Source organism: Musca autumnalis, unplaced genomic scaffold (assembly GCF_047663935.1).
Source record: "Musca autumnalis isolate F117 unplaced genomic scaffold, ASM4766393v1 scaffold_1, whole genome shotgun sequence".
Classification (NCBI taxonomy): Eukaryota; Metazoa; Arthropoda; class Insecta; order Diptera; family Muscidae; genus Musca; species Musca autumnalis.
In genome coordinates this window covers 309660276-309682263 of record NW_027411644.1, presented here as the reverse complement: position 1 = coordinate 309682263, position 21988 = coordinate 309660276, and the positions used below count along the sequence as shown (strand labels likewise).

The following is a 21988-nucleotide window of genomic DNA, read 5'->3' as shown; positions in this document are numbered from 1 at the left end:
ATTGAAATTCAGAACAACACTACTAGACGACAAGCAATAGAATCGATAGAAAGAAAAAAAAATATTTGACATTTTCAAATTACAATACACAATATTTTTCAAAGAAGAATATGTTTGTTGAAACAATTTAAAGCAAAGTATTTTGATACAAAGTGTTTTCCCAACAGCCTTTAGATGGCTGAAAAAATAATTTTAAAAATCCACGTTGCCTTTAGATGGCTGAAAAAATAATTTTAAAAATCCACGCTGCCTTTAGATGGCTTAAAAAATTATTTTAAAAATCCACGTTGCCTTTAGATGGCTGAAAAAATAATTTTAAAAATCCACGTTGCCTTTAGATGGCTGAAAAAATAATTTTAAAAATCCACGTTGCCTTTAGATGGCTGAAAAAATAATTTTAAAAATCCACGTTGCCTTTAGATGGCTGAAAAAATAATTTTAAAAATCCACGTTGCCTTTAGATGGCTGAAAAAATAATTTTAAAAATCCACGCTGCCTTTAGATGGCTTAAAAAATTATTTTAAAAATCCACGTTGCCTTTAGATGGCTGAAAAAATAATTTTAAAAATCCACGTTGCCTTTAGATGGCTGAAAAAATAATTTTAAAAATCCACGTTGCCTTCAGAAGACCGAAAAAAGTTATTTAAAAAATCCACGTTGCCTTTAGAAGACCGAAAAAACTTATTTAAAAAATCCACGTTGCTTTAGAAGACCGAAAAAACTTATTTAAAAAATCCACGTTGCCTTTAGAAGAACGAAAAAATTATTTAAAAAATCCACGTTGCCTTTAGAAGGTTGATTCAATTACAGATTCAATGTTTCATCTATTCAGTGATTTAGCCACTTGTTCCCCTTATACTCACCGACAAATCTGTTAACAAACAGTGTCAGTTCCCTAACTCTGGGTTCACTGAGGTTGGTACGACGAAGCTCATCACGCACATGTGCTAATCCATTCGTCTCTACTGGGATATTTGGTCTCACTTCGGGTATTCGACCAGCGAGAGGCTGCAGCTGTAATGATGCCATGGAACATTTTTTCAGCTACCCGACCATCAGAAGGGTTGGTCTATGTAGAGGTGATTAGTGAACTCTGTGAAACTAGATCAATTAGCCTTCCCATGATTGATGAAAGTGCAGCGTTAAGAAGTGATGAAATCGGACGGTCTGCTGATGGAGATAATTAAACTCTCTCCACTTATTCTGGTAGAGGCGTCCTCTTTGGTCGTTTCCGAGGATCGTGATCATGATGAGCATTAAAGTCCCCCCAAGACCAGACGATTATGACCTTTCAAAAGCGGCGGTGTGTATGCGTAAAGCAAATCTACCTCGGCAGTTTCACACCTGACCTCTCTAGTTACTACCTAGGACCGAATGCAACTATTTGTTATGTGCATTAAAGTCTCAGTAACAAGTATTATTTTCCAAGTCAGCTAATGTCAGGCCTATAACCTTTTGTAATCTGTACCAACCAAAACATTCCTCTATCAAATGAAATCTAATAAGCCGTGCAATCTAATATCTTTTCTCAATTTCTCTTCCGCTTGGGGTGAAAAGGATGTCATTTGTCCGGAATATATTGTTTTTACAGTGTTTTTTTTTTATTATTTTTATCATTTTCTTATCATTCATTTCTTGTGTTCTCTTTCTCCTCTAGATGAAAAACTATTCCGCCGCAATATTATCAATGGCGAAGAAGATTACATAACCTGGGCTCAATTTTGTAAGGAACCCCTGCCCGATCGTTCATTTACATTTTGGGATTGGTTCTTTGCCATTATGAAATTAACCAAAGATCATTTGTTAAGTTTATGGAAGGCTGGTCTCATTGTCGGTTTCATTAATAAAAGCAAAGCCGAGAGGACACTCAAAGAACATGTTAGTGGTACATTTTTATTGCGATTCTCGGATAGTGAGTTGGGTAAGTAAGAAGAGGACATGGCCCAGTGAATGGTATTTGATGTGAGAATTTGAGATTTTTATTAAAAATTAACTTCTTCTGCAGGTGGCATTACTGTCGGTTTTGTCAATGATCAAAGTGGTGTCTTAATGTTATCACCATGGACTGCACGTGATTTAAATATACGTGGCCTAGCCGATCGTATACATGATTTGGATGTTTTACGTTATGTTTATCCCACAAATCGTATGCGTGATGAAGCTTTTCATGAATTTTATACACAACGAATGGGTAAGTTCTTTTGGATTATAGAGGAAGGGCTCCATAATTAATGTTCTTTAATTTCAGATGAAAATACCCGTCGTGATGGTTATGTTACAAACACCATACGAGCTCATGTACCGGCCATTGAAAATAACTTTGGTGGTGTTACACCCCAGCACAATATGCAATCACCCCATCCCCAGGATATACAAATGGGAAAGTAAGTACAAATTGTTGCACCATACTCAAACAAATCACCATTTAATCATGACAAAAAAAATAACCAAAACCACAATTCACCACTGACACAAAACAACAAAAAAGTAAAAACAACAAACACCACATTTTCGTTTGCATTTAGTTTTAATTTTTGTTTTTCTTTTATACTAAGTTTTATTAGAAAATATTTAGCTTCGCTCTAAAAAAACATACTGGCAATACTTTGAATTTTGTAATTAATTGCTTTCATAAAACGCCGAGCCTAGATTTTGAATAGCTTTAGAACAAATTCCATCGCTTGGCTTTTGTAAATACTTTAGTCTTTTTCCTGCTTTTGGAGTAGGCTTAAATGAAAATTAGTCTCTAAGAAAACTTTTTTCAAAACTTGTTACTGATATAAATTTTTGATTTTTTTCTCTCTTTCTCTTTCTTTTGTATTATGTGATACTGTTATTATTTTCTTCGTGTCTATGATAATTTACTACTACATTCGGGGTGGTTCTAATTCTTCTAATAAAAAATAATATTTCAATGTATGTTGTCCTGGCTGAACTCTTAACACACAATAAAATAATAGTGACACCACCACTACCAGCAGCCTAAGTCTCATAGATGATATCTATTCAGCAGCGGGAGAAATTAACTGGGATATGATCTGATAGCCTAATTTCTATTGTGATCTAACACAAACAAACAAACACACACGCCCCCACAAACCACACAACAAAGCATAGAACCCCAAAAGTCTGATTGTTGCCTAATTGAAATTGAAACAACAACAAAAACATGAAATTGTTTATTATTTTTTAATTTTTTTCATTTCTAAAAATAACTTTACATTTTGTTTCTTTGGATTATTTTCTAAAAATTGTAATAAAAATAATCATAACAAATCTATTCAAAACAAAACAAAAAAACAACAAGTGCCTTTCTTCTTGTTATGTTATACCACTACTTCGATACTTCTACATATTCACTCGTAGAAGGCTCTTTCTGTCCCACAACAAACAAAGGTATTTAACGTTTTTTTATTCTACTTCTTAATATTATGATTTGTTTCATTTTACTAAACAAAATGTTTGCTTTTTTCGATCCTAACAACATTTCTTCATATCCATTTCTTCATTTGTCACATTCCCCAGCTGCTGCTGCTGACGTTGTCATTTATTCACTGCTGCTGTTGCTAATTCATTCATTAACCATTTGTTCATCTGTCCAACAGATTGTCCTGTCATTCATATTCACCAACTGATTTAGCATCGAAGGACATGTGTCATTGTCAGGACATTATTTCTTGTTATGATACGTAACAGCCAGTTGTCAATCATTCCGTCATTTATTCTCTGTGGTTTAAATTTAATACACATACATGATTGGGATTTTATTCAGTGCTAATTTTTTTAAATCATTATTTTTTTGTATTATTCTGTTACATATCTATACTAACTCAAAGTTTATATACTTACATACATATGTTCTAACCTCTTTAGTCCCTGTCCACACTAGAGTAAATTTCATAAAAAAAAATTTCATGAAATTAGGTGTTCTTAGGCCGAATTCCCCATTACAGCAATTTCATGATTTTACTCTACTATGGAACTTAATCTAGAGACTCATAATTTTATGTTAAAGTTTCAGTGAAATTATTCTAGTGCGGCCCGGGACTTAGTATACACGTACGGTCACCAACCATAACAACATTTTAGAAATTTATGCACTCTGTTTATGAACGAACCTTGTATTTTAATTCACATAACATCAGACCAGATTATTATGCTTTTAGAAATTATTAAAATCAGAAAAGGATTGTGTGTGTTATCTTTTGATGCCCTTCAAATACAAAACTGTAATCGCAGTGGCGCATATGTATTTCTTTTACCAAATATATTTTATATCCGCATTTGTGCAAACCTATTAAAAGGTGGTAAAACTGCGAATTTGTAAAAGGGCAAAAATTACATTGTGTTTTTGATTTAATGCATTGTCTTCTATCGTTTGCAAAACAGTTTTACAAATCAAACATGAAGGGGGGGCTATTCTGAACGCAAATTCCCCGTGAATTTTCTCACTTTCTACTTTAAGTTGAAACGCCGGAAAGACAAAAGACGAATGATCTTAAGGCCTCGACACATAAGATGCATGGCATTCTTGCTTAAGTCATATCTGGTAAATGACTAAAGACCAAGTTCGACCTACTTCAAATGTTATTCTAAAATATTTTTATTAGGTCGAACTTGATCTTTAGTCTTTTATCAGATATGACTTAAGCAAGAATGCCATGCTTCTTATGTGTCGAGGCCTTAATAAATATAAAAGATTCGAACTCCAATTCAATAATATAAAATCAGTTTTTAATAAAGATGTGGCAAAATATCTTTAAACTTATCCACCAAATCAAGGAAGAATAGCCAGACTTGGTATAGAACATATGGCAAAGTGGCTTGAAGTATTATTAGATGAACAACAATTCTCTTTCAAAGAGTAAAACGCACAATCATCTTGTCAAAGTTTCCAATGACAAATGTTGATGATCAAATCTTCTAATACAGGAGGACAAGTACAAATAAATGTGGAAAAAAGCTGCCATAGTATTTGTAATAAATCGATGAAAAATAGGGTTACCAGCCAAGTCGGGCTATCGGGCAAAGTTTGGAATTAAATAACTGACATAAATTCGTATATACAATTTTCGAATGATTTACGTATAAATGCTAGTTTCCAAGCGTAACCTTCGTCCACCCACTAAAATTACATTAAAATATGCCTGATGATTGGACTTAACCACACGTGAAACGTACAATAATTGCTGAATATGTGGGACTTCATTGGACTTGTAATTTTTCAATGTACCTCTTAGGTCATAACAGCTCAACTCGAAAGTGAATTAATTAAAAAAAATGCTAAATTCAAAAATTGTTACAATTTGATAAAATATACAGACAAAATAATTTTGCATCATCAATAACAACAATACACCAAGACCTCACTTTGCGTTGTTTTCGATGTTGCGTCGCTACCAATTTTCACTATGCGTCGTTCGATTTTCGGTGTTGCGTTGTTTTAAGTTTGAGTGTCCAATATTTCTTACCCTCCACCATAGTATGGAGGGTATAATTATTTCTTCGAATAATTTGAGATAGAGGGGTCTTGGTGTATGGTATTATTTCCATGCCTCAGCAAGCTTTTGCCCGATGTTGAAAACTCGGTTACGGTCCGCTTCGAACATTCATTGTTCCCACATAAGCCCAAGATACATATGTTTATTAACCATCATATCCGTTGTTGATGTTTCACTCAGATTTAGGTTTAACGGCATAACATGGATCATTTGTCCTCCAGTAGACTATCTTCTTGGGTGTAGCTGATTCTTATTTCCACAATTTATTACTTCGCCATTTATCTTCATTGCAGTCATCTCTGACAGCATTTGTTATAAGGAAGTCTTTCGCAGTCTGGATAAAAAAAAGGGATGGCATCGTATTGGATAAGTCTCTTTTGCGAAGTACTTGAGGCATTTTTTTAGAAACGATTTGCGGCGTTTTTCTATTCAGTAGAGATTTTTCTGAGCCAATGTACTAGGTACTATGGTAGCTGCTTCTTATATGTTACGAATTTTGAAATCCATTCGACGGCTTCATCTACTTAATGTAATTGTATTGGACTTCCACTAACTCCCAAGGCAGGTGATAACACGATGTTGGAAGTGTTTTTTTTTAGGATTATGTACATTTTTTATCTATTTGTTAAGCTAAATGAACATTAGACTAACGATCTATTTAAGATTTTGCGCTAACCCAACTGACACCTGGTTTTCAAAATGTTTTTGTTTCTCGGGCCACTTTTACGGGCTGTGGCTACAAAATTTCGAGAGTTAGTTGAGTGCTGCATGCTAGGTAATGGTCTTACACGCGGTCGTCAATTCTAGCCCAATAGAATTGATACAGCAAAACCTATTCAGGAACTCCGGCTTTTTTTATCCAGCAGTAATTTTTAACGACTTTCTCACCTCCGCAGTCCTTGTGGTAAATAGTGTGGACATAAATTCAGTGGTAATGTGTGAATTGGGGTGAACCAAAAAAAATTGTTTGTTTGCAACTTTTACCCCGCAAATTGTTTCCATTTGATCCGAAACCCTTTGGTTGGTTGGTTTACGTGGTGGCCATACTTTATAGCCTCAATTAGTATGTTAGAGATACCGTTTTGAAAAACCACACCACTCGTTCAGAGATTGCTATTTCGTTGTTGCATGTTGACAGTTAAATCCAGCCTGATGAGTTGAGGAATCGCAGAAGGTCTCCCAGACCTACTTCTGTTATCTCTGTGATATCACGAAGGAACGGTTGTCTTAGAGCTTTGAATCGTCGTTGCATTTGAGCAGGGCAGGAACAGAGGAGGTGCTCAACAGTTTCCTCCTCTTCTTCATTCCCGCAGCTACGGCAGTGGTCATTGTGCGGTAGATTTAAACGTTTTGCATGCTTACCAATTGCCCAGTGACCGGTTAACACTGCAATAAGTCTTGCAAGGTTCCGTCGCGTTTGATTGATTAGGAACTTAGTTCGTTTGGCGTTGTATTGAGGCCACGTTAATTTTGATATCTTGCATGTTGCCGTTTTGTCCCATCTACTTTCAGCCAGTGATAGATAGTGTTTGAAGATATCCCCTTTAACTACTCCCATTGGAATTGCGACTGATGCCTTTGGGAGTTCGTTAGAGGCGGATCCTGCTCTAGCTAACTCGTCTGCTTTTTCATTCCCAACAAGTCCCTTGTGGCCCGGGATCCAGGTGAGAACTACTCTTGACAGACGCCCTAGTTTGGCAAGTTCTTCTTTACAATCTTTCACTAGCTTTGATGTGACAGCGTTGGATTTTAGTGCAAGGAGCGCCGCTTGACTGTCGACGAAGATTCCTATTGAGTTTGCTGTGTGATGCTGTAAAAGTTCAGTACAGGCCTCCTTTATTGCCAGTATCTCCGCTTGAAAGACACTACAGTACTCAGGTAGCTTTGTAGATGTGTGTATGTTTGCTTCGTCCGAGAACACACCGGATCCGACTCCACATTTCATCTTGGAGCCGTCCGTGTATACCTTAGTGTCATATGCTATCAATGGTGATCCATTACTCCATTCTCTTCTGCTTGGAAATTTGATTGCAAAAGGCTGATCAAAATCCAATGTAGGTACGCAGTAATCAGCAGTGGTTGTTATTTCTTTCGGAAGTTGTTGAAGCATGCACGCATGTCCGTAAGTTCTGTCTCTCCACATACCTAGAGCTCGGAGTCTTACTGCATTACATGTTGCTGTTGCTTTGATGTGTAAATCAATTGGCAAAATGTGCATCATTATATTGAGGGCTTCGGCCGGACACGTTCGCATCGCCCCTGTTGCCCCGATGCATGCAGATCTTTGTATGCTGTATAGTTTTTTCTGTGTTATTTTCTTGTCCACTGCTGGCCACCACACTAGTGCTCCATAAGTGAGAATTGGTCTGATTATGCTGGTGTACATCCATAACACCATTTTAGGTTTGAGGCCCCATCGGCTTCCAAACAATTTGCGACATGCGTAATATGCAACAGTTGCTTTGTGAGCACGGTGTTCCACGTTACGTTTCCATGACAGCTTAGAATCTAGGATGATTCCTAGGTACTTGGCATGATCTGATAGGGGTATTTCTTGACCTCGCAGTCTTGGGAGATTAGGTATTGAATATTTGGTCTTTGTAGTGAATAGCACCATCTCAGTTTTCCCTGGATTCACTCCCAGACCACATCTTGTGGCCCAAGTATCTAGCGATCTCAGGGCTCCGCTCATAATGTCACTTATTACGGTCGGAAACAAACCAGAGACGAGTATTACCACATCGTCCGCATAGGCAACCACCTTAATCCCCATGTGGTCAAGTTTATTGAGAATTTCGTTGATGACAAGGAGCCAAAGTAATGGCGAGATAACTCCTCCCTGTGGAGTTCCTCTGTTCACGTGCTTTGACAGTGTACTGTTTCCCAGTGTGGCATTAATAACTCTGCTTTGCAGCATGGTGGTAATCCAACTACTGATGAGTGATTACACGCCGAAGTTATCTAGTGCTTGTTTTATAGCTGATGTACTGACGTTGTTAAAGGCACCTTCTATGTCCAGGAACGCAGCTAGAGTAAATTGTTTGTGCTCTAAGGACTTCTCTATAGTCCTAACGACTTCGTGTAGGGCTGTATCCGTCGAGCGCCCTTTAATATAGGCATGTTGGCTAGAAGATATGATGTTTGAGTTTTCCATCTTTTCTCGAATATACACGTCGATGAGTCTTTCGAGCGTCTTAAGTAGAAATGATGAAAGGCTTATTGGTCTGAAGTCTTTAGCATTTTCGTGACTACGTTTTCCTGCTTTGGGTATGAAGACAACCTTTACCTGTCTCCAACTCGTTGCAACGTAGTTAAGGGAGATACATCTACTATAGATGTATACTAGCCAAGGATTTATTATTTCCTCTGCACATTGTAGCATTTTTGGTATGATTCCATCTGGTCCTGGAGATTTGTAGGGGGAGAAGCTGTTTATAGCCCACGTGACTTTACTCGGACTTATTATCTTATCAACTTCACTGTTGTTTTTATCTACAGCTGTAATGGGTCGCATTTCTTCGGTACTGTCCGAGCAGCCGGGGAAGTGCGTGGTAAGAAGGATTTCAAGAGATTCGGCTGAGTTTTCGGACCAGGTGCCGTTGTTTCTCTTTATATAGGTAGGATTCGAATGACCTTTTGCCATAACTTTGCTTAGTCTGGCTGTATCTTTGGTATTTTCTAACGATCCGCAAAAATCAACCCATGATTGCTTTTTTGCTTTGGCTATGGCTTTTTTGTATTCCTTTAGCTTATCCTTGTATGACTGCCAGGATCCGCTTTGGTAGCTGGCATTGAAAGCTTTCCGTGACTCTTTACGCAGTTTAGAGAGTTCGGATGTCCACCATGGTGGATAGTGTTTTTTCGATCGTGTCATTGGACAGGATACTTTAAAGGCTGTGTCTAGTGATTTCTCCAGAATAGATACAGCTTTGTCAATACATGTTGTAGTGTCGCCTTTTTGAGGAGAGCTGGGGAGTTTATCTTTTAAAACCCTATTAAATTTCTCCCAGTTTGTTCTTTTGGGGTTGCGAAAGCAATTTGTTGGCGTTTCTTTTTCACATATATTAAATAGTATCCAATTGTGATCTGAGAAAGAATTCTTATCGGATACCATCCAATTAGCAATTTCAATATGTCGTTTATCGGATACTAAGGTTAGATCAATGACATCTTGCCATCCCCTAAAGTTATCCGAGCTTGGAAATACAAAGGTTGGGTTAGTACCTCTATTGCATATAGTGAGATTGTTAGTATTAATGAAATCTAAAACTGACTCACCTCTGTCGTTGATTTCAGAGCTACCCCACAGGGTATGTCTTGCATTTGCGTCGCAGCCAATGATAATGGTGTTGTGTGGGTGTATGGCCCCCAAGGTGTCCCAGACCTCGCTTGGTGGTGCTTCCCTTGAGTGGGCCATATAAGAGGATGCGATAAAGAACTGTTTACCATTTTTCAGTTCCACTCTTGCCACGGTGAAGTCCGCTGTACTATACTGAGGACACAGAAATGCATTTATGTTTTTTTTAACAATTAGACATGATCTTGGCTTACCTTTATCCTTCATGTATAATGTATTGTATTCTCTGCTATCAAGTCCCTTTACTTCATTCTCGAAGACGTATGGTTCTTGTATAATGCCTATGTCTAGATCCTTCTCCACCAGAAGGATCCTCAGGTTATCTGAAGCTACCCTAGAGTGCTTCAGATTGATCTGAACGACCTTAAGCATAGTTTAATGAGGGGATGATGTGGATGGCCCCTCTAGCTGCATATTATCGAGCAGCTTTTCGGCATCGTCGACGTCAACACCATCGTCTTCTCCGTTCGGGCCAAGTGGGCGTAATATCTTAACTTTGGCCTCCCTTACGCCAAAGAACAGTTTGTTGCCTAGTCTCTCCAGTGCCTCTACTCCGGCCTCTGTTATCGAGAGAACCAAGCTCATGCTATTATTATTGGGTGGTTCTATGGCGATTACAGACCATTCATCCATTGGAACGTCTTTGTTCATTTTCGCCAGACCTTGCAGTAATTTGGGGCCGTCGCAGTCTATCTTGGGCAACCAAACTCTGGCTCGAGGTCTCATAGGGATATCTTGGGCTGGTATCAGCCGCAGGCTGATGTCTTCCCAGGCATCGCTGATCTTTGCGATACATTTCTCCAAGAATCCTTTTGAGAACTCGTCCATGCATTTGATTACCCTATAACCACGGTGTACCTCGCTAGAGTCACCGTCCGAAACCCTTATACATATATGAAATTTTATGCCGATCGGTTAAGGTTAACCCATGCCAACCAAACGATCTTTGTTTCCATAGTAATTTGTATGGGATCAAAGGTGCATTTTCACGAAAATTCTCTAAATGCCACAATGTATAATCGATGAACAACTTTACCAGTTCATTATCAATCCCACGGCAGCGGGTTCTTTCATACCGGATTGACTCGAAACCATGGTGTTTCGGCCAGCGGCTGCCAACCCAGCATCAAACCTATGCTTCTACGTAGGTTTTTTGCTGCTACAACAACCAGTTCATTATTCTGGTCAAAAAACCATTTCTACAATTTCAAAAATCGGATCGGATTTTGAGTTCCAAAAACAAATTCTTTTTTTTTTGGGTTACTCTAATGTGAATATTCTTGACATGCAAGATATACTAAACATGAGTGTAATATGATAGTTCCCGACTACAGAATCGTGCAAAAAATTGGGGCGATTTTGACGTTGTTGTTGTAGCAGCAAATGATATCAAGGTATGTTCGCTTATTTGCTTAATCCGACTCTGGGTCTATCTCAAGGTCTACGAATGTGACTGCTTCCATTAGTGCTACTGAAATTAATTGAGTAGGTTTGGTAGTGCAGTTGAAAATGCGCAGTGCGGCCCTGTAGCACATGCTGGGCAAATGTTTTATACATCATTATCAATCATTCCCCTATAGGAATTTAAACGGTTGAACCATCCTGAACATAGTTGACTCAAAACTACTTTGGATTACGACTTGATAGACTTGCTGCACCGACCTATCGTGTTATATGTGGTTAACAAGGTTTCTTTGTCTGCACTTGAGGATTTTGTTCCTACATCTCAACTTGTCGTAGATAACTGTGGCATGTGCGGGCGACGTGAACCTACTATCGAATACTATACATATCATGGGCTAGTAAGTGGTCGAAATTCTGCTACCATCGACCATGAAATTTAACTCAGTGCTCACCTTTGCAGTTCATGTGGTGAACAGATTGGCCGTAAATTTAGTGGCGGATATTAGCACATTACTCGCCTGAAAAAAAGGCGATTCTCTAACTCATTTTTTTGAGTCATCGACAGAAATCGGTAAAATTACAATGCTTATTATTTCGGTAATTAGCGATATTATTCGGTAATTTAGCGACCAATAAAAAGAAGTCGTTCTACCGATAGCAACAGTGTTATCAACTTTATTGATATTTTTCATTCATAATTTTTCGTTTTTATTTACCGATTTTTGTCGGTATGTCCCAATTTACATTAGGCGAGTTTACTTGCGGCAATTGTCAGTTTGTAGGTGAGAGAGGGTGCTGAGAGGCAAAGGGTTACCATATGCCTCACCTCTCTCTCTTACAAAATGACAATTGCCGCAAGTAAACTCGCCCAATGTAAATTTGGTCTAACTAAAAAAATGTGTTACAGAATTCCACTACTGGGACTGGATTCTTGTTCTATGAAAATTTGAAATGAAAAATATTTTCTTTATAATTTTTTTCATTTGACAGTTTTTTCCTTTATATACATTTTCATTTCACAATAGGTTTGTCCTTTTACGTACTGAACTTTACTGAACATTGTTTCTTCAGTAATGTTTAGCAACATTTCAATTATACAATTGTCAAAACTTTACTGAAGAAAAAATGTTCAGTAAAGTTCAGTACGTAAAAAGACAAACCAATTTTCATAGAAACAGAATTGAGCCCCAGGAAAGTCAACCTGACGTCAAGATCGTACAATCATTTGCAAACATTACGATCTCACTCCCGTCTAGATAGGGTGGAATACAGAATAGGTATAAGTTAAACACTCCATTTTTGGGAACTTCTTAATTCACTCTACGTGCATTGGTCTTCTTGTTCCTGGATTCCACGTACGACTGTCAACTTGGCCGGATGGTAGTCTGCTTAATATCATTAAATAGCGTTCAGTTTTTTACACCAACAACCCTGCCCTATCGCACGGCTTGATCTGTTTGAGTGCTGGATTAATATGTGTTGACATATTCTTTCGCCCCATGAAGTCCACTACTTCCTCGATCTTACCTCGGACTTCATTGTAATTAAATTGCAAAAAGGGTGCATTTTCCGGCATTGCAACAACAACTGCTGGTGTTAAGTGTTGCGTATGCGGCTCGGCTGCAGTGGGGGGCTGAGGGGAAGTCGCGTAATCTGGCGACTCACTGGGGGCTATGTTTACGCAGCATTTAGGAACATAGTTTCTATCGTAGAAAAACCTCTTAGACGCACCCACTCCCGACATCTATTGCATCTCACCAAAGCTTGGACAAACCGAGCACAAATATATTAATAGGTCCTGGGTTTTCTTCCGTCCTGGCACGGACTAAACTATCTTCCATAGTTGTGATAGTCGTCTGTCCCCGACCATTGTTTCGGTCCTATCAGCCCAAAACTTATTTGGACTCTATCATTGTCCAAAGAAATTGCGTGGCCGCCAACCATCCTACCCATTATCTTGTAATGTCTTACCTTAGTTATGTCAAATTTAAACAATTTTACATGCGTCCTCAGTATTAGATACATACATATATCTCCCATAGCTATTCGAAGGTAATTTAGTGCGATTTGTAAGATTATCACTTCTAATATTTTTGTGAAATATTCAAAGTATTGTTTGTGTGTTTTTGATTTATTTGTTTTTTGTGTGTTTTGTTACCTTTCTTACACAAAATTACACAACAAATCCACAAATCACTCACTCTCATCACCACATCCCCATATTCAACACCGTAGAAAATATCTTTCGGAATACTAATAAATACAACTTTCTTTCATTTCTATTTCACCCCCACGCCAATTAATCACAATTTCTGCAATAAAAAAACTAATTTCCATTTATCAGCTTGCAAAACAGCACCATCATGCATCTCTAAATTTTATCCAAAGAACGAAATGAGCAGCGAAATATTATATTTAATAAAATTTTAAATATACTAAAATATAGTATTTATAAAAATACACAAAAAAATATTCTCTTATAAGGCCAAAGAAAACATATAAAAAAGTATTTTTTTAAATTTAAGACAAAATAATACACAAAGAAAACCAAAACTATAAAATAATAGCTCAAATATTTAAAACCATAAAATAGGTAAATTTTTAAAAAAATATATAGCTGAATTTAAAAAAAAATCTATTTACTACAACAAAATTATATTTCTATGTCAACTAATGTGATGCATGTTTGTTGTTTCTACGGTTTATAAAAGATAACAAAAAAAGTAAATGAAATACCTAGTCTTTGTGTCTTTTCTTTTTTTCTCCTATGAATGCATCCTCCATTTTTTGTGGTCATGAATTTTTGGATAAAATAAATTAATTTTTTTGTTATTGTTGTTGAATTTTTGCACGCTTTTTAGTCAATTTTGCATGTTGTATTTTATAAAACTAAAACTTGTAGTTCAATTAACTTTTACATATGTACATACATATATAATATTTGAAAATTTGTTTGGTGAAACATTAACAGGTTTTAGTAAATTTATAATAAAAATTTAAATAAAATAAAAATTTCTTATTTGTAAAGTAAGCTAGCTTAATCACAATCCCGCGACGGCCGATTCTATGCCCCGATTTGACTCGGAGGAATCTTCGACCAGGGGCCGTCACCTCAACAATTATGTGTTTGTGTTCGTGTATTTTTTCACCATGGGAGCGGCAATTTATCCCGAAAAGCCTGCTCCGAGCTCTTTTGGTCCGTGCCGGGATAGAAATGAACCACGGGCCAGTATGGATCTGTTCCGTTTGCCAGATCTGCATCCACCACATGTCAACAATGATGAGATGTAATGGATGTATGGAATGGTTGCATTTTCGTGGGTGCTCTGGCTTTAGTAGCACCCGGGATTACAGCGATAGGTATGTTGCTGCTTGCTGCGTCAGCACATCACCCAGTGCGTCTTCTTCGTCGTCGTCGTCGAATACGAGACGCCCCCGCAGTCTCCCCAACAACAACAAATGCAGCACCTAACACCACAAGATGTTGTTCAACGGCCCGGAAATGCATCTTTCCTGCAATTCAATTGCAACGGTCTCCGCAATAAGGTCAGCGAAATTGTAGATTTTATGAGTCGGAAAAACATCATGGTCACCGCGATCCAAGAAACAAACCTCACCGCCACCTGTAGCTTACGTTGTGATGGTTACAAGGTTTTGCGGAAGGATCGCACAAGAAGGGGAGGAGGAGGACGTGCCTCCCTAATACACCAGTCTGTCCAGTACAGACCTATCTCGCTTGAGCTTGGCTCTAATGGCCCATAAATGGAGTGTGTGGGGGTAGCAGTAAAGTGTGGTACTGCCGAGGTAGAGCTGCTTAATGTGTACATACCGCCGATGAATAGCTGTGCCCGGCGTTATATGCCCAATATTAGTTTGCTTTTAGAGGTCGAAAACCGTCTGGTGTTAGGGGACTTCAATGCTCATCATGAGCTTTAGCATTCCGTCTTAGGTAATGACCAGAGGGGTACAGCGCTGGCTGAGCAAATTGATAGCTCCACGTTTCGCACGGTGAATGAAGACGCTCCTACGAGGATTAGAGGAGACTGCCACAGCTCGTCAGGTCTGATAAATGACGTATCCTGGCAATCCGTCATTTCCCATAGTTCGGATCACCTACCTATCATCATCTCCGTAAACAGATCACCCGATTTCATAACCTCTGAACGCCGTACTTTCCTGAACCATGGGAAAGCTGATTGGCAAGGGTTCAGAGAATTTACCAATCACCGCTTCAGAGAATTGCCCACTCCCTCAGATCCTCGGGTAGCTGAGAAAACTTTCCGGGACATCATCACTGCACCAGCCCCTCGATACATACCTGCTGGTCGAATACCCGAAATAAGACCAAATTTCCCAGCAGAGGCGACGGGACTAGCAAATGCGCGTGATGAGCTTCGTCGTAAGAACCCTGAAGACCCAAGAGTTAGAGAACTTACTCTTGAAGTCAACAGGCTAGTAGGCGAACATAAGCGGAAAAAGTGGCTAGACCATCTGAAGCAATGCAATTGGTGCAGGAATAAGTAAATTGTGGCAACGGTTACATCACTCTCGAGTCCGGAAAAGAAGGATGAACGGCGTGACAGTAACTGACCCAAAGAGGTGCGCCTGTTATTTTAACCGGCAGTTCATAGAGCACCCCGAAAGTGATAGGGAGAAGAGAAGTGTGCCACGCCGCATAAGAAGAGCTCTTCCAGCCGAGGAGGTACCACCACAATTTACGATGAGCGACGTTGCAGATGCCGTCCGTAACGCTAAATCATCCAAAGCATTGGGCCCGCACCGAATATCGATGGTAATGTTTAAGCAGCTGGATGGAGTATTTAACAAGTGTCCTCAACCTATCGTTAGCCACCCATGTTGTACCAGATGCCTGGAAAGTTGGCAGGCTGGTCCCGCTACTGAAGCCTGGCAAGGATGCCAGCAGAAGTGAATCGTACAGGCCGATTTCGCTCCTGTCGCAAAGATCCTAGAGGCGCTACTCCTCCCCATGATGAGAAGGTGTTTTCCAGTTGCCCAACATCAATATGGATTTCGGAAAATGCATAGTACTACAACAGCATTAGATGCCATATCCACACATATCAGTAGAGGACTGAACCAGAAAAGGGCTTGCGACCGAACAGTCATGGTGGCTCTTGAAGGCTTTCGATACCGTCTACCATGCCAAGCTGTTCGAGGATATAGAGAAAAATCTCCAGTCATGTTTGAAACGTTGGGTAATCAACTATATGTGTGGACGCCAGTCGTATGTGGAATTCAGAAACAAGAAGTCCAAAACCCGTAGGGAGTTCCCCAAGGAGGGATGATATCTCCGGAACTGTTTAACCTCTACCTTTCTGAAATTCCACACCCTCCAGACGGTTGATTGTACGATCTTGGCGTCGGGTCCTATCGTCGATGACATATGTGATAGGTTATATGTCTACATAGCTGACCTAGTGCAGTTCTTCCATCTTAGGAATATGAAAATATCCGCCGCTAAATCCATAGCCACGCTGTTCACCACATGGACGGCTGAGATGAGGCTCCCACTGAACATATTGGTCGATGGTGCACTGATTCCGACCACTAACTACCCCAAAATACTGGGTGTAACGTTCGATAGTATGCTCAAGTCGTCCGCGCATGCTACAGCTATTTGCGATAAGATCAGAAGTAGGAACAAGGTTCTCAAGTCGCTGGCCGGCAGCACTTGGGGTGCTGATAAAGAAACCTTGTTGACCACCTACAATGCAATAGGCCGGCCTGTGGTAAGCTATGCGGCGCCAGCGTGGTCTGCAAAGGTTAGCGCATCGCAGTGGAAGAAGATTTAAACCTGCCAGAATGCCGCCCTGAGGACTGCAACAGGGTGCCTCCTCATGACACCAGTGGACCATCTTCATGAGATGATGTCGATGCCCACCCAGGTACGTCAGGAGAGACCTTCATGATCTAGAGAGAGAAGTCCAAAGGTATAAAAGAGAACCGCTAGATCAACGAGCCTATCAGGCAGGCTTGAATCGCATTCACACCAACATGGTTGCGCAAGCAGTACGAAGATACTGTGTAAATGCCGTACTTGGAGACTATCCCCCATCCATCGCAGCAGAAGAACGCCAGCTGCCAAGTTAGCCCAGTTAAAATCCGGACGATGCAGCCGCCTCAATTCGTATTGGGCCCGAATTGACGCCACGATACCCAACACCTGCCCAGCTAGTTGTTGCTTCAGAGAGTTCACTAATTAACGCTTCAGAGAACTGCCCAGTCCCTCTGATGTTCGGGTAGCAGAGAGGAAGTTCCGAGACATCATCACTGCTGCAGCCTCTCGCTGTATCCCTGCTGGTCGAATACCTGAAATAAGATCCAATTTCCCAGCAGAGGCGACGGGATTAGCTAATGAGCGTGATGAGCTTCGCCGTACGAACCCTAACGAACTGACAATGGAAGTCAATAGATTTGTCAGTGAACACAAGCGGAAAAAGTGGCTAGAACAACTGAAGTGCTGCAACATTGGAGCCGGCTGTAATAAATTGTGGACAACGGTTAAGGCGCTATCGAACCCTGGTAGGAGAGACGATCGGACATCTGTCACGTTTAACGGCGTGGTTGTGACATATCCGAAGAGGTGCGCTGGTTATTTCTGTCGACAATTTATCGAGCACCCCGATAGCGACCGGGCGAAGAGAAGTGTTTTGCGTCGTTTGCGATCTCTTCCAGCCGAAGAAGAACCGCCACAATTTACGATGGATGATGTTGCAGTGTTATCCGAGGCGCAAAGTCATCCAAAGCGCTTGGACCTGACGGAATTTCTATGGTGATGCTAAAACAGCTGGATGACCCAGGAGTCGAGTATTTAAGTAAGGTCCTCAACTTATCTCTAGCCATCCTAATAGTTCCCGATGTCTGCAAGATGGGCAGGGTGGTACCGCTGTTGAAACCTGGCAAAGATGCCAGTAAAGATGAGTCGTACAGGCCGATTTCACTTCTATCACCAGTAGCAAAGATACTCGAGGCATTACTCCTCCCCAGCATCAGAACGTGTTATCCAGTTGCAGATCATCAACACGGGTTCCGGAAGCAGCACAGTACCACAACAGCACTGCACGCCATTTCCACATATATTGGACGAGGACTCAACCAGGACAAACCATGTCACAGAACAGTGATGGTAGCATTGGATCTGACCAAAGCGTTTGATACGGTCAGCCATGCTAGGCTGTTCGAGGATATCGAGAATACTTCCCTCCGGCCTTGTCTGAAACGCTGGGTCATCAACTATTTGTGTGGTCGCCAGTCATACGTGGAATTCAGAGACAGGAAGTCCAAACCCCAAGGAGGGGTGATATCTCCGGAACTGTTTAACCTCTACCTCTCTGCAATTCCACGCCCTCCCGACGGCATTGAGTTAATTACGTACGCGGATGATTGTACACTCATGGCGTCAGGTCCCAATATCGGTAACGTTTGTGAAAGGCTAAATGCCTATGTCAATGATCTTGTAGAGTTTTTCCACGCGAGGAATATGAAAATATCCACCACTAAGTCAACAGCCACACTGTTCACCACATGGACGGCGCAAATGAAGCTCTCACTGAATGTGCAGGTCGACGGTGCAACTATTCCGACCACAAACTACCCCAAAGTCCTAGGGGTCACATTCGATAGCATGTATAAGTCGTCCCAGCATACTACAGTTATCTGCGATAAGCTGAGAAACAGGAACAAAGTCCTCAAGTCACTAGCCGGCAGCACTTGGGGTGCGGATAAAGAAAACTTGTTAACCACATACAACGCGATAGGTCGGTCTGTGGTAAGCTATGCGGCGCCAGCGTGGTTTGCTAACGTAAGTGATACGCAATGGGAAAAACTACAAATCTGTCAGAATGCTGCCCTGAGAACAGCTACAGGGTAACACCTCATGTCTGCAGTGGACCATTTACATGAGGAGACAAAGATCCTTCCTGTGAGTCGTCACAACAGGATGTTGACGATGCAGTACTTGCTTCGATGCTATAGGCAAGACCACCCAAATCACCATCTGGTGGATATGCCTGAACCCCCCAGGCGACATAGGGAGGATTATAGAGATCTAGAGAGAGAGGTCCAAAGATATAAAAGAGAACCTCTAGATCAACGTGCATACCAGGCAGGTTTAAGAGACATTCATACTGATGCGGTTGCAGAGGCTCTGGCAGCCTACAGTGTGACTATAGTCCTCGAAGATCATCCACCACCCGTGGCAGCGGAAGAACAGCAGCTGCCAAGACAAACGAGAGTCGTGTTGGCGCAACTTAGATCTGGTTGGTGCAGCCGCCTCAATTCTTACTGGGCCAGGATTGATGACACGCGGAATATCTGCCCAGCATGTGGCACCAGTCCGCATACTACGCAGCACCTGTTTAACTGCCCAGCCAACCCGACTGACTTAAATCCTCTCTCTCTCTTTGGACTAATCCAATTCAGGTGGCGTCCTTTCTGAGCTTGGAGCTGGAGGCAGAGCCGAATCAATAAAACAAAGATTTACATGTACTTGTAGAAGCTGCTACAACAACAACACCTGCCCAGCATGTGGATTGGGACCACACGATACACTGCATTTGTTTAGCTGTCCAGCTAACCCCACTCACCTGTCTCCTGATTACTTATGAACACAACCAGTCCAGGTTGGAGAATTCATGAATCTGGATACAGAGTAACCTGATAACTGAAATAATACACGAACGAACATATATGTGTTGCTACAACAACACATTTGTTGTTTTTAAATTAAAAAAAAAAAAACAAATTATTAAAGTGGATGTAGTTAAAATTGATTCACTTTAGGGAAAGGCAGAGAAGAATAGTTTCGTCCAACGCCATTTGGACTCATCAGTTCTCTTAGTTCTTTTTATTGGAACAAAGAACTCTTCCCGAATTTTATGACGACTCGTGCTCAAGAATAAATGTGACCGACGAATTCGTTTAAATGCGAATTCAAATAATTTTTTCAATATTCCGACGTTAAGTTTAAATTATATGTAAAAATTGTTATTTTTCCAAACTGTTAAAGTTTTGCCAAACATATTTTGCCAATTCCTGTTATAACTGTTACATATTTACATGTTTGTTGTGTATTGTTATTTTTTGCATTATTTCGTTAAGTTTTTGTTTTACAAAATTGATGAAATATTTTTGTTTATTTATTTTTTTCTTAATTTTCCTTTTTCAGTGACAACATAAATTTTACGGACTTCGAGTCAATACTATATTGAACGAAAAAAACAAATTAAATAACTAAAAACAATTACTTATTACTATATACATACATATAACTATATATACATGCTGCATATACATACAAACGTAAATTTTATATTTTAAACTTTAAAAGAAAGAAAAAAAAACTATATTTTTTGTTGTGTTAAACATTAAAAAAAGAAAAAGTAAAACAAAATATTTTTTAGAGAAGAAAAAAGTGAAAATATTTTTTTTAAAAAAACTAAACGTATTTTGAATACAAGCATTTTTATGTCATATATAAATATTTTACAACAACAATAAATAATTTAAAAAAAATAAAGTGGAAATATACATAACTATTTCATATACAAGAAAAAAACAAAACATACAATTTAAATATAGATGTCTTTGCACTATAATGAGGTTAAGTAAAATAAAAACAACAACAACAAAGTCATACAACCACAAGTCAAGTCAATACAAATTTAAATGTCAAAGAAAATATTCTAATTTTAACAACAACAACAACAACAAAAAACAAATGGAAAACTCTTAAGAAAAAGTCATACAATTTTAACGTAACAACGGTCCACCCTAATATACACATGTATACTATTTTAAACTATACATACATATAGTAATGGAATTTCCAACGAAAACAACGGAATCATAACTCCGCCCACAGGAAGCCCCAAGGGCACATCAAGCGAACACCCCCCTGGAAACACCTAACTACACCTTCTTCTTCTTTGAATAAACAAGTAAAAGTTTTAATGTTTTTGAAACATCCAACCAACCAACCTTTCGTTGCAAAATGTAATTTTATAAAAAACAAATTAAAATTAATTAACAAATAAAGTTACATACACACATTCATGTTTTATTATACATATTTGCATTAAATTTATTTGTCCTATCGTATATTTTTATCTTTAATTAAAAACAAAAACAACAATTAAACTTAAAATTTTGTTTTAAATCTATTTTTATTTTATAATAAAATAAACAATTAATACAAATAATAAAACAACAACATTATATTTTTGTTTTACTTTGGAATTGTGTGTTTGCTGTTAATATGGAACCTGCATGATTTTGATTTGTAGTCGTATTGTTAATGGTTTGTATATATGTCCACGTATTATATAATCTACGAAATTCATGCATAGCGGGTTATGTGTGTACGATCTCCCTTTATCAACAAGGTCAAGAAGAGATAAGGTTACTTAATTATGTGTAATCAGTGTCATGGGTTGGTATATCTGAGATGTTCTGAACTCGTGAAAATTTTATCATGTGTTGAACTTGATACCCAGCATTTATTCAACTGCCCGTCCCCAACAACAAGTGGTAGTTGTATTGATGAAACCCTGACATGTATATACAGTGCTGTTCAAAACATTTGCAACTGGAATGACTAGTTGTTTATATAGTTCTGAGGTAGTTTGTGGATTTGAAATGCCAATATTTTTGTAGATTGATTGTTTATTGAATCCTTTTTAAAGATTTAAAAATTAATTTGCAAAAG

At 39.2% G+C, this 21988-nt stretch overlaps 1 protein-coding gene across 24 annotated transcripts in view; it reads left to right on the top strand.

Annotated features, from left to right (window-relative positions):
* Stat92E (Signal transducer and transcription activator Stat92E) overlaps positions 1-21493 on the top strand; it is a 214738-nt gene extending 193245 nt beyond the window's left edge. For 13 of the 24 annotated variants that reach the window (XM_073962202.1, XM_073962193.1, XM_073962196.1 and 10 more), the window contains 4 exons: positions 1658-1921; positions 2006-2191; positions 2249-2384; positions 20450-21493. In XM_073962202.1, the coding sequence (XP_073818303.1) occupies positions 1658-1921; positions 2006-2191; positions 2249-2384; positions 20450-20492 (629 nt within the window). In that variant the 3' untranslated portion in view covers positions 20493-21493. Of the gene's footprint in view, positions 1-1657; positions 1922-2005; positions 2192-2248; positions 2385-2960; positions 3397-20449 lie in introns of all 24 variants that reach the window. The other 11 variants (XR_012409230.1, XR_012409220.1, XR_012409221.1 and 8 more) reach the window with 1 other exon arrangement.
* Positions 21494-21988: the final 495 nt, after the last annotated feature.